General features: G+C 42.2%; 6 protein-coding genes across 6 annotated transcripts; 3 read left to right on the forward strand and 3 right to left on the reverse strand.

The window, feature by feature from the left end:
• Positions 1–308: 308 nt before the first annotated feature.
• On the forward strand, positions 309–2,469 carry ATC70_008468 (uncharacterized protein; the record flags this gene model as incomplete). The annotated part of the gene is made up of 3 exons (XM_064827716.1): positions 309–1,245; positions 1,304–1,865; positions 1,920–2,469. 3 exons carry the CDS (start codon positions 309–311, stop codon positions 2,467–2,469), a joined length of 2,049 nt encoding a protein of 682 aa, XP_064687000.1.
• A 64-nt stretch (positions 2,470–2,533) lies between these two features.
• Positions 2,534–4,441, reverse strand: ATC70_008469 (uncharacterized protein; the record flags this gene model as incomplete). Its single annotated transcript, XM_064827717.1, has 1 exon — positions 2,534–4,441. The coding sequence occupies one exon, from the start codon at positions 4,439–4,441 to the stop codon at positions 2,534–2,536; it is 1,908 nt and encodes a 635-aa protein (XP_064687001.1).
• Positions 4,442–6,067: 1,626 nt separating this feature from the next.
• ATC70_008470 (uncharacterized protein) lies at positions 6,068–7,457 on the reverse strand (the record flags this gene model as incomplete). The annotated part of the gene is made up of 7 exons (XM_064827718.1): positions 6,068–6,242; positions 6,304–6,451; positions 6,510–6,567; positions 6,628–6,684; positions 6,744–7,026; positions 7,088–7,139; positions 7,193–7,457. The coding sequence occupies 7 exons, from the start codon at positions 7,455–7,457 to the stop codon at positions 6,068–6,070; spliced, it is 1,038 nt and encodes a 345-aa protein (XP_064687002.1).
• A 1,549-nt stretch (positions 7,458–9,006) lies between these two features.
• ATC70_008471 (uncharacterized protein) lies at positions 9,007–9,453 on the reverse strand (the record flags this gene model as incomplete). The annotated part of the gene is made up of 1 exon (XM_064827719.1): positions 9,007–9,453. The coding sequence occupies one exon, from the start codon at positions 9,451–9,453 to the stop codon at positions 9,007–9,009; it is 447 nt and encodes a 148-aa protein (XP_064687003.1).
• A 1,463-nt stretch (positions 9,454–10,916) lies between these two features.
• On the forward strand, positions 10,917–11,342 carry ATC70_008472 (uncharacterized protein; the record flags this gene model as incomplete). Its single annotated transcript, XM_064827720.1, has 2 exons — positions 10,917–11,051; positions 11,109–11,342. The coding sequence occupies 2 exons, from the start codon at positions 10,917–10,919 to the stop codon at positions 11,340–11,342; spliced, it is 369 nt and encodes a 122-aa protein (XP_064687004.1).
• Positions 11,343–12,355: 1,013 nt separating this feature from the next.
• On the forward strand, positions 12,356–14,716 carry ATC70_008473 (Aldo_ket_red domain-containing protein; the record flags this gene model as incomplete). Its single annotated transcript, XM_064827721.1, has 1 exon — positions 12,356–14,716. One exon carries the CDS (start codon positions 12,356–12,358, stop codon positions 14,714–14,716), a length of 2,361 nt encoding a protein of 786 aa, XP_064687005.1.
• Positions 14,717–16,818: the final 2,102 nt, after the last annotated feature.

Consider the following 16,818-nt stretch of genomic DNA (forward strand, 5'->3'; position numbering starts at 1 on the left):
AGGGCACTTGCATGAATTACGACGGATCTACCTATATGCTAGAATGATACTTTTGAATCCCAAATGAAGCACGTATTATGCCAAAGGCATCTAGATTGACAAGTGAGCCAACATTTGATCAAGTTTGTATCTTCTTGCAACAATCCATGGATGATACAAACGCAACAAAGTCTACATTAACGTTCATCACGTTAAAAAGTGGGTGGTGGCTTTGATGAGAGGGCGCCTCTCACATGTGGAGACCCAAAACCACCAAGGATCAATGCCAGCTTGATCTTTTTTGACTTTCTACAACATCCAAACGAGATATGAGCTCATTATTGGCCATCTTACTCGTTGTTAATTCTACCAGAGGCCATCATTTTCTCTTTAGTTATCCACCAGATCCTCAAAGGCCCTCATTGAATCGACATGACAACAGCTACGCCCAGGATTTCACTGTGGGGTCTTCCATGGCCACAAGAAAATCTCAAAACGACAAGGAAGAGAGCAGACGTTCGTCGACTGCTTCCAAATGCAACATCAATAACAGCGAAAACAACAGCAATAACAGCAATCATGTAGGGAGCAACAATGATATTACGAAAAGAGACATATTTGCTGGTCGCGATACCATCTTCAATATCGATGTTTCTTTCCTGGCTGATGCGCTTGCACCTAAATCACCCTTATGCGATAGAAAGTTTCAGTTAAGTATGGATGATTTGACATTTGTTGGGCATCCTGTAAGTTTGAGCTCGCCACACCAACAACAGCAACAGCAACAGCAACAGCAACAGCAGCAGTCGATAGACACAGAGGACCATGAAACAGACTACATGACATCGCCGCTATCACCGAGTCCTGCCTCTCAAATGATTTCTCCTATCACACAATCTACACCTTCTACGCCCTCGCAACAACCGTTGGCATCTACAGCTTCATACAATATCAGCAGCAATAAAAAGGCTTTGCCAAATGATGATACCAATGAGGATTCTGCTGATGATGACGACGATGATGAAAACGACGATGAATCAGCATCAGATACATTTCCTAGCTCAACATCTATCCATATGACACTATTTCATGTTGTATTCGTCATGTCACCACCTGATTTAGAGCTGAATGCTCAAGTAGAGACCATTTACAAGAATGTGATATTGAGATATTCATCCGCATTACGGTACGAGCAGCTACGATGTGGATATGTGCAAGAAGAGATTGAGAAAGTGCTTGGGTTGAAAGAAGAAGCCTTCAATAAAGGTACACACACACTCTCTCTCCAAGGCGGTACATTGTGGGTACTAAACATTGCATTTAGGCATTCCCTACGACCAGGTGATGCGAGAAATACTGAGGGAATCATCATTGGCAAGAGACATTCGACAGATCTACACAGCTATTTCAGCAAACACAGCAGCACATGTCATTATTAACGACTTTATTGACTTATCTCTGCAAATTCCAGTGATTGGCAGGAACAGCGAATCATCCATGACAGCAGACAGAGAGAGTCTCATGTCACCCACACAGAGAGCTAAAGACAATTATACCGGATCATCCTTGATGGACATCTACAGCGTAGCAGGCTATGAGTACGATAATTATCCAGTACTATGTCCATATCACACACTGCTTTTACTAGAGGATCCAGAGGAAGTATTGAAGAATATGCCCTTGGATGCAAGTCCAACCTTGGTACAACTCGTACAGATATTGACACCCACACAGAGTTTGCAAGAGCTACATCTGCTGCTTGATTGCTCACTGGCACAGATTTATCGTTTAGCGGCGCACTTGATCTATTGGAGAAAGGCTAAACTGATACACACCATCAGTACGAGGAACATCTATGTGGTGTCACCGACTGCTAAACTTGACGAGTAAGTTGAGTCGCTGAAAAAGTAACATTTGGCTCATATTGACGCTCTGTACAGCATCACCAGCTTGGAAGCTGATTTCAAATTGCACATACCCAACCTTAGCTTACCGGTGCTATTGTCCAAACTATCGCATGCACAACAATACCATTTGGTGTACCATGTCAAGGAACTGAAGAATCAATATTTGGAAGCCATTACTTACTTGATTCGTAAGGATTTGGTAGTGCAGTTGCACATGTATTTGGTCCTCTTGGTCCCACCCAACAAGAAGCACGGCAACGAAACACCTCAATCACAATATGAAAGCGGCTCTCAGCTGGGCGACGGATCTCAACAGCAGCAGCAGCAGGAAACATCCAACGCCATCTCGTCCAGCCCCAATAATACAAACGCCAACAGTGACGCTGAATGGAACAGACTAAAGAGACTAACATACGAGAGAGCACCAAAGGAGGTGGCAGAGTTGTTTGAAAGATTAAAGCCTTACATGAACGGCCAGCATCACATTGAAGAGATCATTTACCGTGAGGGCATCTCCAGAAGACAGCTTGGTTTAGTGTTGAAGTATTATCGTGAAAAGATTGTCACTGTATACCATTACTGAATAAATCAGATCATGTCCTCTTGCAACTATAGACCTCAAGATCAATCAAAATTTATTTTTCTTTTCATGGAATGATGGTGTTATCTGGATTGCGATAAAATACATTAGAGGTTGGGTCTGACGATAGACCACTGCCAAAGCCGAAAAATTCCAGACCATTGATACGATCTGGATTCAACGCAAAGACGGTGATATTGAAGGCAATACCGCCCAACAAGATAACCAGCCAGGCAAGAATGGGCAGTGCTTCCTTGAGCTTGCTGCAGAATACATTTTCTCGCTTCAGTTCAGCAGCCGATCTGGCAGAGGTACCCCACCCTACATCCCACAGAGAAATGATCGCCCACAGCTTGGCAGGCACCAAGCCAAACATGTAATACAAGGAATATAATGGGAAAGCCAGGAAGCGAATACTGCAGGTAACAAGCATGGAATAGATGGTCTTGATGCAGGCAATGGCGAGCAATGAGATTAGCCAGACACAAAGCACAAAGGGTGTTTTGCTAAACAAGATTTGAAAGATGGAGAACAGCAGCACGAATGGATATATGCCTTGGTAAAAGAGCTCAGCTGCCATCCATGGACTATGCTTATGCAGGCTACGCGCATTCCAGAGCAACTCGCGATAGAAACTCTTGGACCATCTTGTTTGCTGCTTGAACCAACGCAAGAAGGCAATGGGTGTCTCGGTTTCGCAAAAGGCTAAATGGGTGTACACCACCTTGTATCCATGCAACAAGGCACGGTTGGTCAAATGTCGATCGTCACCATAAGTACACTCCATGCCCAGAAAGCTCTGTGTGATCCAGTCATCCAGAATCTCCTTTAATACATGCGACCGATAAATACCCATGGGACCTGATACACATGTCACACATCGATTGAAGCTCTGTGCTGCTCGCTCAATGTTGAACGCCATCCAGTAGCGCAGCGAAGACATAAAGGATAGCACACTGTCAAAGGCATTCCATATACGAACATCTCCAGCAGCGGCTCCAATGTTGGGAAACCAGTAAAGAGCGCGCTCCATTTCAATCATGGCATTGGGGTCAAACTTGGTATCAGAATCTGTGGACATGACAGCATCACATCCAGCAGCCATCAGCACACGGAAAGCCGTGTACATGGCATGACGCTTGCCGCGATGAGGCTGCATATAACAGACGGGCGTTGTATCGGTAGGCAGCGTAAATGTGTCTCTTAAGAGCTGGTCATAATCGGGATCCAAGGCTATCTTTTCTGCTGCTGTTGCTCCTTCCTGCTGCTGCTGCTGCTGCTGTTCTTTGGCATTTTTTCTAATCTTTTCAAACGAGTCAGACAATAGTTCTGGTAGAACCAAAATGGGGCCTTGCGGGAAGATCTTTTGAAAGAGGTTAGCCATCTCTCTATCTTCTGGCGCATCGCCGTCAATCACAACGATGATTTTGAAAGCGTCAGGGTAATTGAGCTCCTTGATAGACTCTAAGCATTTTGTAAACAAGGTGGGTTCCTCACGGTAGCCCACCACAGCCAGCCCCATGAGCGTAGCGGGTCTTCCACTCTGCCTGTTGCTTGCTGCTGGCTTGTTGGGGTCGGTCAAGGTAGAGGATGTAGATGAGGATGCTGCTGATGATGTCGAGGCATCTGTGACAGATGGCTCCAACACTGTCTTCTCGGGAAAATCTTGTTGATCTACATAATCAATCTGGATCACCTTTTCATTGATAGATTGGTGTTTCAAATGCTGATATCGCGATACTGCATTTGGCAGCTTGTTTTTGTATCTGTGCACCATGATCCGGTTCAGTGTGGCGAATAATAGCTGCAAAAAGATGAATAAAAATACAACCATGCCGTACACACCTAGCACCCAAAATGACTTTCTGGTGATTTCCAAGCGCAATGCATAGCCCACCATAGCTGGCACTACAAAGAAACATGAGATGGCCACTGAATACAGTATCTTGAGCGGTAATGTCCAATTCACTGTCATTTTTGAAGGAGAGGGATATATAACGAAAACCAAAGGAAAAAAAAAAGGCAATGCGATTGCAATTGTAGGTCGTTTGAGTATTTAGGAAAATTTACCATCTTTGTTTTTTCCCTGCTTTCTGCTCCAAATGTCGTAATTTTGTGTTGGATGTCAAGTAAGACACTTGCTAATGGATAGGATGGAAATATTTATAGCATGCAATGCTTCTGTATCTTGAGCGTCGTCTTTGACTTTGTGATCAGAGATGCACATCCAAGCCAAAATGCAACGACACGCTCCATTCACAAACCGCGCACATCAGACGTGTTGTATTTTGTTTGTTGTGCTAAAACTAGACTCCTTCCTTCATCAGCGTATTCATTTGTTGCATCTTGCAATTTTTACTACCAAGACTGGAACACATGTTTATAGCTGTAGGATTCTCATTCAATGGATGTTTTATTCCACATATCGAAACTGCCAAATGTGCGTTTTGCAGAATGCAGGTTACTGTTAAATGTTGAAAAGGTGGCGATGTCTTAGTTCTCAAGTTGAAATTTTCACTCGTTCGAATCAAAATTAAAAAAAGATAGAGCAGAAATGTGCTTGGAGATAATCTGATATGCATACGAGAAGCCTACCAATGTCATGGAACTAGCCATCTGTTCAGTCAATCTAACGTTGTTGGCATGAATGCAGTGAGATGGAGGGTTATGCCGTACATATATATATATATATATATATATATTGACAACATTTCCTCGGCAAATTACAGCTGTAATCATCATGATACGATTTTCTCAATTACCAGATACAGCAATCTCACACACTCAACACCAACAGCCATACATCGCTGGCCATGTACTTTTTATATCATTCAGTGTCGTGGAGCAATGGGCTGATATGGCGTGGTCCAGTAAGGCTATCCTTCACCGTGCCTTTTGCAGCTTACCTCTGGATCGCTAGTTGTTGATATTACATCATATTCTTGACAAAATATCTGTGCAGGTAGCGGGAACTTTGGGATTACGGTCTTATTCTACACATACTGAAGACCCAAAGCATTGGTAAATGTTATATTTATACATTTTGGTTTGCCGCAACAAGGAAAATTCAACAAATAATACAAAATAGACGTTTACTAAGCGAGAATCCTCAGTGGGCGTAGTGGCTCTGAGCATGAGAGATTGTCATCATTTGGCGTAAATGTCTCTTCAAATTTATGAATTATGCTTATTTTTCCAAGTGCAACATGAACATTCCGTTACACGAATTTTGCTACATGAGAACGAACCATTGCTGTTCTGTGGATGTACATATCAATGCATCTATATCTAAACTAACCAAGATAATAGCATAACATTCATGCAAACAATGGATCCACTCTAACAATAGATCAATACGCAACAATGGCTAGTCTTGGGAATTTCCTTCAGCTGCCATTTTAACGCATCTTGAAACCAATTGCCATTTTTCAACATTGCCGAGGCACACACGCCGGTTATCTTTGTTGCCAATGCGTACGCATCGTAGAGCATGATGGTAAATCAAAAAATTTCTATAAACATGTAGAAATTTGACGGGTTTTTTATTCAGAAGGATATATGGGTTACTTGACACAAAAGCGGGTGTAGCGTGTGTATATATTTAGAGAGCGGGTTTTTGTGCATAACAAGCGTACCAATTGACATTGGCCTTGGTCTGCTCTGCTTCTATACCACAAGCGGTAACAAAACGTTCGTACACCTCAGGATCTTGCCATTCAGGAACGATCTGAGCCATCACAGGTCTCAGGTTCAAGTACCCGTGTTTGTAATCTTCCCTAAATAAATTGGTTGCATGAGGTTGAATGCACATCACATGAACTTATATAGTCCACTTACCAAAGTAATTTACCAGTCTTGTCAGTATGGTTCAATTTTAATGGGGTAATTTTCAGATTTGTGTTTACAAATCCAGCCTTGATCAAACGATCCTCTATCTCACATGCGGCCTTGTTTGGCATATTTCGGCTGTTGAGCATATCTGACACTATTCGAGTAGAAAACATCAGCAACTGTCGGCTTGTGCTCTTGACATTTGAACGTACTGGTATACTGTAACTTTCTCAAGGTTGGACCCATGTTCTCCAAATCTTGTAAATCGGGCTATGGCAATTAGAGTTTAGTATCAACAGCCGTCTCTCATGAACAGAACAACAGCCCTACCTCTGCTACCTCGATGTAGCCTCCTGGTTTCAAGACACGATAAAGCTGTTTCAATGCCTATGCATGGTAAATCATTAAGTATTGTCATGCGTGCGTGTAGTCATATCGTGCCCTACATTGTCCCAATCGTCGTCGGTCAGGCCTAGAAGCAGTAATCGCTGATGAATATAGTCAAATGTATTGTCAGGGTATGGGATTTCTTTGGCAATGTTTCCCAGGACAAACTCGACATTTGCAGGCTTGATGTTTTCAGGGAATACGCATGATGCATCAATGCCGTGAAAGGTTGAGTTGGGCCAAGCTTCTCCCATCTCAAATGCCCAAGTAGCGGGACCACAGCCTGAGTCAAGGACAGTGATACCTTTCTCTAACATATCTGTTACTGGTGCTCGATAATTGCTATTGCGATTGCCATTGACGTTAATGCTGTTTTGATTCAATGATTTGTCTCAATGCCTACCTTTGCAATGCATAGCGAAGAATCCAATGTTGTTGATGCACTCGATCAGCCTCTAAATAAGCTATTTAGATGTAGTCATGTCATCCATGAAATAGAGCGTGTTACCATCATCGTCGTTAGGAAGCACATAGGATACCTCTGAAATGCCATGATATCGTCTGCCGTCTTTAAATTGAAAGCTGTGTCCATTGATGCTAGAGCTGTTTGTCGTTGAATTGGCGGAACTATCGCTAGCAGATTTGTCGCTGTTGTGTTGCTGATTGCCGTTACTGAACGATAGACTTTTCTTTTTGCTCCTCAAAGAAGATGCATTTGACGTTCTTTTATCTCTTCGAGAAAACAGGTTTTTCAAAGCTGAAAAGAAAACCATTGCTGAATGCCAATGATTTCTAAAAGAAAGAAAAAGTAAAAAAGAAGAAAAGAGAGGAGGTAAAGGGCATTTAGTAATGTCAGACACATATATAAATATATATAATAGAACACTTGGCTTTGAAACCTCATCATGGTGGCACAATCCTTTCTTAATTCCTCAATTCCCATCCCCGGTCAATGAATCTTGACCTATGTAGCACGTTGAAGATACATTTGAAGCTAGCACTGGTATGCCATGGGGATGACAGAGAGAGCATTGGGGCGGCAGTCGTAGCAGCGTTAAAGAAGACGGAAAATGCTCACATATCTAACTGATTGCTTGGTTCATCTTTGTTCCTTGAACGAATAGAATTGCTGATCCGCCTTGGATCAAATATACATGTGCCTTTGCATCTTGCTGTCGGAAGAAAAGGGGGCATGTTTAGCCATAACATGTTCCCTGTCCGTCTGTACATGATATACATTGGCACATTGAATTTCATATACACTCAAGATGAATTGATCCAAAGTAGTACACATCCCTGATACAAAGGTATACAAATAAATTGTCGCTATTACAAAAGGGTCAGTGACGAAGAGAAAGCTGTGTATCTCTACAGCATTTCGTTTGGGTTACCATTCTTGGTAGAAAGGTGTAATATCTCACATAAATGGTACTCAAGCATGATACATTCAAGCTTGTATCTCTCTCTTTTTTTTTTTTTGAATCGAATCGAGATAGCTTCATCGTTTATACACAGAAGATGCCCTTCATATTTTATGTAAGGTGATACTTTAAAATTCGTGCGATGACAGACCACCTTTTTGTAATGTTAACATCATAAATAGACTTCTTTTGAAATGTCGTATATTGAATCACTAGCCGATCTATCTCGCTTTGTTCGATGTCAGCGTCGCCTTGTGGGCTCTCGCCAAAGACATTTTAAACCATATATTATAACATTTTGGTATATCAAGCAGATTTTAAAGAATTATTTATTAGTTAGTAAAAGAAAGGTTAGATCAGAGCCGCCAGAAGGAGGAGGAGAGGAGGTATCTCCCTCAGCATCCTTTCTGCTTACACTGATATCAAACGAAGCCTATGATTGAAACGATATAAAAGAAAATGCAAATTTAAAGTAGAACTTGTACACCACAATCCCCATTTTCTGATAGTTGGATTGTCATACCCATTCGCTGCTGCTGATGCTTTTAATGATGGTGACATAAAGCTGGTCATAAGTAAATACAGGACTTATGTAAGATCTACAGCAACTTTTTTGAGATATTGTCATTGCAAAAGACACCTTCATGAGGCAAAGCTCCCAAAAAAAGTATTTGCGCTAAACATTTGTCCTTTCAATTCCATGATCCCCATTTAATCAGCATTGCAATCATCATTGTCATCAACAGAAAGGCATTTTTATTTTTTTATTTTTAAAGGTTTTTTATTACTTGCTCCGCGTAGACAATAGTAGCAGGACTATAATCAAGCGGCGGGCGCAATTTTCTGTGATAATATTATATACGTTTAAATAAAGTATGAGAACGATTTAAAAGAGGGACTATTATAGGCTGGCATAAATGAGATTTTCGTCGATCATCTTTTGGATGTCGAGTCGGATACTATTCAGCACAGCGGCGGGAGCGAAGGAAGTTTGATCGAAGATAAGACGATAGTGGGCCTTCCAAATGTTAGACATCGCAATGACGACTCTATGATGGGAGGAAGCACGAGGCCGCTGACTATATCGAATATTGTAAAAGTCAAAAGTGAGGAGGGAATGGCGGATATCATCAATGGTTACCGTGGGCCAGAGGAACTCAGCGATAATACCCTGCCAGACCGCTGCCTTGGGTGGGCATTCAAAAAGGACGTGGTCAGTGGGATCTTCAACTGAGGAACAGACAAAGCACAAGGGGGACACGTAAACAGAGGGGAACCTCAGACTCAATAGAGACTGGTGGGGAATGCAATTGTTGATGAATCGATATACGACATTTCTTTGGATCATGGTCAGGGACAAAGACAGAAATGCATTTAGATCAGCCAGCAGCAGTACCGCCGCCAAAATTATTTAAAATTCAGCTGTTTCTTTTTGTTCAAGATTGGACAGATCTCGTCTTTTGTCGACCCCTTTAATCTATTTTGTGATATTCGACTATATAAACTGTGATGATCACCCTACGCTTCCTAATACATTCTTGAAGTACTTTTCAAGGCGCTTCCAATGGTTCCAACTGTAATAAATGTTTTGGCTGAAACTATTGAGCAATTTAATAAAAATTGAAATGAGGGTTTTAGCGAAAATAGCCATATTTTGCATATGAAAGCCTCATCATAGTGGTTTCAGAGGTTGCTTTGGATCGAGAGAAACATTTTGATTTGATACATACCATAATAAAAGTTTTCGTTTTCAAGGTAAAAAATGCGATCGTTTGATTTTCGATGAAAACCATGAGGTACCACTCATGCTTTTTGGTTGATTTTTGGCCATGTTTTTTTTTGGCCCGAAAAGTTGAGCAAAGGTATCAGAAAGTTACTACTACTCAAGTCCAATTGCTTGGCATTATTCCGGTGGCTCATAAAGGTCTACGTGTCAAGATATGAAGGCTTGAAAGCTGTCAAATTTGGTTATGTATGGCTTTATAGAGTTTATTTATACGACATAAATCACATCTTTGGTAGCTGCAATTTACTGGAAGGGCAGTTCTGTAGCTTGAGCAATTTTTAACTCGAACAGGAGGCATATTGATTTTGGTAAAGCTAATTCATGCAAATTTTGATGCGTTATGTTTCTAGTAAGCTTATTAACAATGGAAAGGAAAACCCGAATTTGCTACTTAAATACCATGGTTTTGCATATTTGCTTCGCTACAATCAAGCCCTCGTATAGATCATGCTATCAAATACTGGATTGGATGCTTAGTTGTCATAGGTTTGTACCTTTGCTTCGCTATGGTAAAACCCTCCTATAAATCAATGCTATCAAGTGTTGAAATAGACGCGTTATGTTCTTCCCCCAAATTCCAGGTCTCGAGTCTCCACACAAGCAGAAAGACAATAGGAATTGCGTTGACCATAGTCTCGGTTCATGCCAATTCGTTGACGCTAGTAAATATGACACAATGTGCGAGTCCTAGGCAGAATCATGCAGCTTGCTGAGCCTCATTAGATTGTATCGAAGATGCAGCAACGGAATTGAATAATCCAGCATTTCAGGGGGGTAGGAATGCCTTGCCTCGTACATTTGATGAGCAAGACGATATAAGGCTACATAAGGTACATGTAGATGCTGTTGAACATGTTATTTGATTATATGTCTAATCATTATCTGATCCATTGTCCGTCTGTATGAAATGTCTAGGAACACTTAAGGGTAGCCGTGCTAAACTAAACTCAGTTTCCACATCCTTTCTTTCTCTCAAACAAAGCAGAAACCTGGAACTTGGCACCATGACAGAAACTTACAAAAGCATGGAAAATCCACTTGAAAGGCTCGTCAATGAGTCTGGAAAGAACGCTGCTGACGTGCTTTGTCCCAAAGAGAATTGCAAGTGTGTCATTTTGAGAAAAAACGCGGCTACTCTTGTTGAAAGAGATGGGAGCAAGGTAAAATCGACATCAACTTAGTCAAAGGTGTCCTTTCTCATACAGCACTTCATGTAGCTTGCCTTACCCGAGTCCAGCTTACCTGCGAACAGTCTATTAGAAGATGATGATACTCATTTTTGGCACGTAGGCAACATGATGGATTTCGAAAATGTTGGATTTTCAACTACTGTTGGCACCACCAAATACCTGTCTTGCGCTGATTGTGATCTAGGACCCATTGGTTACCATGATACGACGGATTCCAAGGAGTTTGTTATCAGCATCAAAAGAGCAAAGTATAGATTCTAATGATTCAATGGCAAACCCAAATAAACGCCATTGTTCGATTTCAGCGTCTGCACAGATTGCGACAGATGAAGAAAGTTCTGAGATTGCTTATTGAATACAGCCTTTTGATGCAGTAGTATATATATGGCAAGTGTCATCAGCCAAAGCAAAGAGCACAATGCAGCAGATGACAGTGAAGCAACTATCGGGAATCCTTGCAATGGACATGAGCCGACACTAGTACAACGTTCTACGAGCAGACTTTGCGTTGGTGCAGTGTTTACACTTATTGATATCACTTGATGATGATGATGATGATAAACGCAATTTCACCACAAATTAAAATGTCTTGCATCTATTATCCCAGCTTAATTGCACGCTCCCATGCATCATATCGTATAAATAGCATCCACAGCAGCTCAGGTGTGCTCTCCTTTATTGGGTCAAAGAGCAAGGTATGTATGTCGCATTGCAGCAAGCTATGAGATCGACGGGATTACTCGTTGGTACGCAACAAATGGAGCCTGTGACATGACTGATTCCATCTCACATCCTGAGTGCACCGTGCATTAGTAGGTGGTGAATGCGCTGAAATCTCTGTTGCAATCTGCTTACCAGTGTAGAATCTGTCATTTGGCATGACAATAGGTGAATGATACACTTTCACATGCATTAAACGCCATCAACTCCGCATGCTAATTAATGAGACGCCAAACTATCATACCAAACAATGACCCATCATACAATTTTGTATCAAAATGATAAAATAGGTCGATTCATGCTCGATGGCAGTCCAAGCAGAGCGTGTGTGTGAATTCCGAGATTTTTTTTACGCTTAAAGACCAAGCTTGTGATCAGAAAACCGTAAATAAACAATAACAGATGGTCGTGATTTACGTCACATCCTCAAGATGCTATCATTATTGAGTATTTATAAGGTTCAAACCATAACCATAAAAAAATTTCTTTCTTTTTTCTAAATTTAAAATCCTTCTTTCTCTTTCTTTTTCTCGAATCTATTTAATAATTTTATCATGTCCCAAGACGCGTTCAGTTCTCATGTCCAAGCTGCTATCGACTCTGCTGTCGGTAGCAAGGCTATCGATGTCTACGCCTATCTCGAAGGTGCCAAGAAGCCTGTCATTGAAGAGGTGGTCGAGGATTTAAAGCCAAACAAATCTGCCGCTCCCAATGAGCAACAATCCGAGGTAGCCAATGCTCCTGCTCCTGCCGCTATTGACCTCCAAGATGCCATCAACACTGCTGTTGAGAATGTTGTCGGTTCTCCTGCCGTGGATGTACATGCCTACCTTGACAAGACCAACTCCACAGAAGAAGCCAGCAAGGAGATCGTCGCTAAATCCGTTCCCGAAGTCGCCGCCGTCCCTGCCGCTGCTGATGAAGAGGCTGTTGAAGCCAAGGCTGATCTGGTAGATGAAATCAAAGAAACCGTACCTGAAGTAGAGGCTGCTGCCGTGGATGAAACCAAGGAGGAAGCTGTGGAAGCCAAGCATGATGTCGTTGAGGAAATCAAGCAAGCCGTTCCCGAAGTCGCTCCTGTCCCTCCCGTCGCTGAATCAAAGGCTGCTTCCGTTGATTTAGCTGCCGCTGTCAGCTATGCTGTCGATTCTGTTGTTGGTTCACCCGCCGTTGATGTCTACAGCTATTTAGAAAAGGCCAACAAGCCCACCCTCGTTGAAAAGGTCGAGCAGGGCGTTGAAAAAGTAAAGGAAGAGGTTGCCGAGGTAAAGAATGAGGTCGTGGAGGAAGTAAAGGAAAAATCTCGTGAAATCAAGCCCACCCCTGAGCCAGAGCAACCTGCTGTAGAGGCAAAGGAAGAGTTGATCGAAGAAATCAAGGAATCCGTACCTGAAGTTGCACCTGCTGCTGTTGATGAGACCAAGGAAGAGGCTGTTGAGGCAAAGGAAGATGTTCTTGAGGAGATCAAGGAAGTTGTCCCAGAGGTTGCCCCTGTTGCAACTGAGCAAACCAAGCGAGATGTTGTTGATACCGAGGAGGAAGTCGTTGAAGCCAAGGAAGATGTTCTCGAAGAAATCAAGGAGACCGTGCCTGAAGTTGCACCCGCTGCTGTTGATGAGATCAAGGAAGAGGCTGTTGAGGCAAAGGAAGATGTTCTTGAGGAGATCAAGGAATCTGTCCCTGAAGTCGCACCTGCTGTTGTCGCTACTACCGAGACCAAGCAAGAACCCCCAGTTGATTTGCAGTCTGCCGTTGATTATGCTGTCAAGTCTGTCGTTGGCTATGGTGCTGTTGATGTATATGCTTATTTGGAGAAGGCCAATCCTACCGTTTCCAAGAAGGAGACCGCTACTACTGCCACCACTGCAGTTCAAGATCTCGGTGCTCAAGCTCAACAATTGACCGAAACTGTCCGATCTGCTGTTGTCGATGACAAGGAGCAAGCTTCCACTGTGTCTGACATCAAGACCGATGTTCTCAATTTGGCTGAATCTGCCAAGGTTGCTGCTGTTGCCACTGTCTCTGCTGCTACTGCTGGTGCCGCATCTCTTTTGCCTACTTCTGCTACAAAGTCTAGCCCTGACCAAGCCGAAAATGACGTCAAGCGCGATATTGAAACTACTGAAACTGAGACTAAACCCCTTGTTCAACAAGCCAAGGATGCTATGGTCGAAAATGCAACTGCCGCCAAAGCTACTGTTGACGCTACTGTCGAGGAAGCCAAGGAACAAGCACCTGTTATTCAAAAGAGTATTGATGATAAGGTAGAGGCTGTCAAGGCTCCTATTGTTGAGACTATTCAAGAAGCAAAGGAACAAGCACCTGTCATTCAAAAGGATATCGATAACAAGGTCGAGTCTGCCAAGGCTGCTGTCAATGCTACTGTTGAGGAAGCCAAGGAACAAGCTCCTGTCATTCAAAAGAGTGTGGATGCTAAGGTAGAAGCTATTAAGGCTCCTGTTGTTGAAACCATTCAAGAAGCCAAGCAACAAGCTCCCGTTATTCAAAAGAGTGTGGATGATAAGGTTGAATCTGCAAAGGCTGCTGTTGGTGCCACTATTGAAGAGGCCAAGGAACAAGCACCTGTTATTCAAAAGAGTGTCGATGATAGGGTGGATGCTGTCAAGAATGAGATTCCTGCTGTGCAAGAGCAAATCAAGAGCACTGTTGCTGGTTCCTCTGTTCAAAAGCCTGAGCCTGCTGTTCCCGTCCCTGTTGCTGCTAGTCAAGTCAACCCTATTCACCCAGAGACACCTGCTGCACCCGTTGTACCTGCCACTGCCGCACCTGCTGCCCCTGTTCCTGTTGCTGCTGTTCCTGTATCATCTCCTGCTGCCGCTGCTGCTGAACCAGAGCATAAGCCTTTGCCATCCAAGCCTGCTGAGGAAAAGGGCAGTAAATGTACTATTATGTAAACGAGAGAAGGTTTTGTCAATACACCCAAAACACAATTATATATATACAAATACTAGCATGTCTCATACCAACCACAGAAAAAAAAATTATCCAAATCCCCCCACACACACTCTTGATCAGCTACCCTATTTTGATGCCTTTAATAGAAAATTTGTAAAAACAAAAAAAAAAAAACAAAAATGAACATATTTTACCACATCAGAACAAAGCAAGTTGCATATTCTTATTCTTGTTGTCTGCCTCAAATACCTGCCATCACAGTAATGCATGAAACTACGCAATCACCATGAGTATGCAAGGCAAATTACCGCACCAGATTTCAGTTACCTATGGCAATTGTTTTGTGCAAGGTTAGATTGGGTATACAAAGCACTCTTCAAGAGACAATATAGTTACATGCATAAACAATAGGAATTATCTATTGAGTTTACAAAATATAATGTCTAGTCTTCATTTTTGTAAGCGTCTTTCCAAATAGTCTTATGGAAGTATTGTTGATTCTTGGAGTTGCCGCTATGGTAACATCGACACAATTGGCATATTCAACACAAGTGTAAGTCTAAGCTTTCTGAAATCGAGTACAGGCTTTGAATCCATTTGGAGATTCTAGCAAATCAGAAATACCCCGTTGTTGATATCTGACAACGCTGAAGGCACTTCCAACTCTCTGGTCTTGTATACAACTGCTTATATGTCATTGATAAGCCAAACTGTATAGGCATCTAGAGACCCTCACATAAGATGCATGGTAAAACAAGCCTCTTCGCATCTAGGTTTAGCTATTTGTTCTTGATGCACTTCTTCAGAAGCGCTCAGCTGGCCATGACAGGGTATTTGTGAGATGGTTGTAAACCTGAACCTTGAACTTGGTGAGCAAATACGAATAATTGCAGAATCCCCTACTGATCAACACCTCTCGGTAACCATTGAGACTGAAATCAGCAGCCTGCATTAGCAAAGGACCGTTCATGGAGTCCAAGTCGAGTCGCGACCAAAAGTAAAACTAGGCTATACATGTCCCACATCAACGATCGTTTCCTGTCAGTACTGTAGGATGAGTTGACTTTCTATACTCGATATTTTTATGATGTTTATCTTGAATGTGCTTGCTTCTGGCGCATCCAACCTCTGTATCTCGTGCAGTTTGCTTTCAACAGAGTGTGTTTCGTAGTGTCTAGTCATGAACGTCCTCGTTGACCGTGTCTTTGCCAAAGTTTTACATAAGAGGGTGGATAATATGCGCCACTGTAGCAAAACTCTGTCTTGAGACATCATTTTTGGACAATTTAGCTAGGGCTTGCCTTTTCGGCAGCCAACGTATCACTTAACAGGTTTGACATAGCATCTTTCAAGTCTTCTTCATTGATCATTGATGCTTTCTCTTTGTTGGTAGGCAAGAAGCTGAGAAGCTTCTTCGGGCAGGAAATGATTCTGCGAGCCTCTGGTGAATCTTAAGCTGCTTTTTCATATCGTCAAATTAAGCAACCTCGTCCATGACAGTGTACAGTTTTGCAATCAAAGTGTTTACAGCCCTGACATCCGAACGAAAATGATCACAAAGCAGCGCCTCACACAAATTTTTGAGACCTTCTACACCAACGTTAGAAGTCGTTTCTTTTGTATATGAATCTAGCTTGAGAAAGCGAGTGTGTTTAAAAGCTATCAAACGGGTGAATTACGGCTCCAGGTAGATAACAGAGGTGTTCATGAGGTAACTGTAAGCTTGAACCTGATAAATTGGGATTCAAAGCTTCAGGTAGATTCGGCTGGCCATTTCAGCTCGCTTTATATCCTTGTTATACTACAAAAGACTTATGTCCTGAAGCAGCATTCTATTTGAGGTACCATATTCAGTATGAAACGATGCCAAAGCAATCTTGTTAGGTCAATTTACTAAAGACTTTCCATTATTCACTGATACACATCTACAAGAATGCATCTTTGCATTGAAAGTTGGCGATCTGTTGCTCTTTCTTTCCTTTAATTGTGGCATATCTCAACGGATCCGGAGCACTTTGTCTTCAATGTCCCCTTTTTTTTCCTTTTCATGCAACTGACAAGAGCTTACCAGCTATCAAGAAGCTAATACAGTTTTGTTCAA

The sequence above is a fragment of the Mucor velutinosus genome (genome assembly GCF_035048745.1).
Source record: "Mucor velutinosus strain NIH1002 chromosome Unknown tig00001561, whole genome shotgun sequence".
Lineage (NCBI taxonomy): Eukaryota > Fungi > Mucoromycota > Mucoromycetes > Mucorales > Mucoraceae > Mucor > Mucor velutinosus.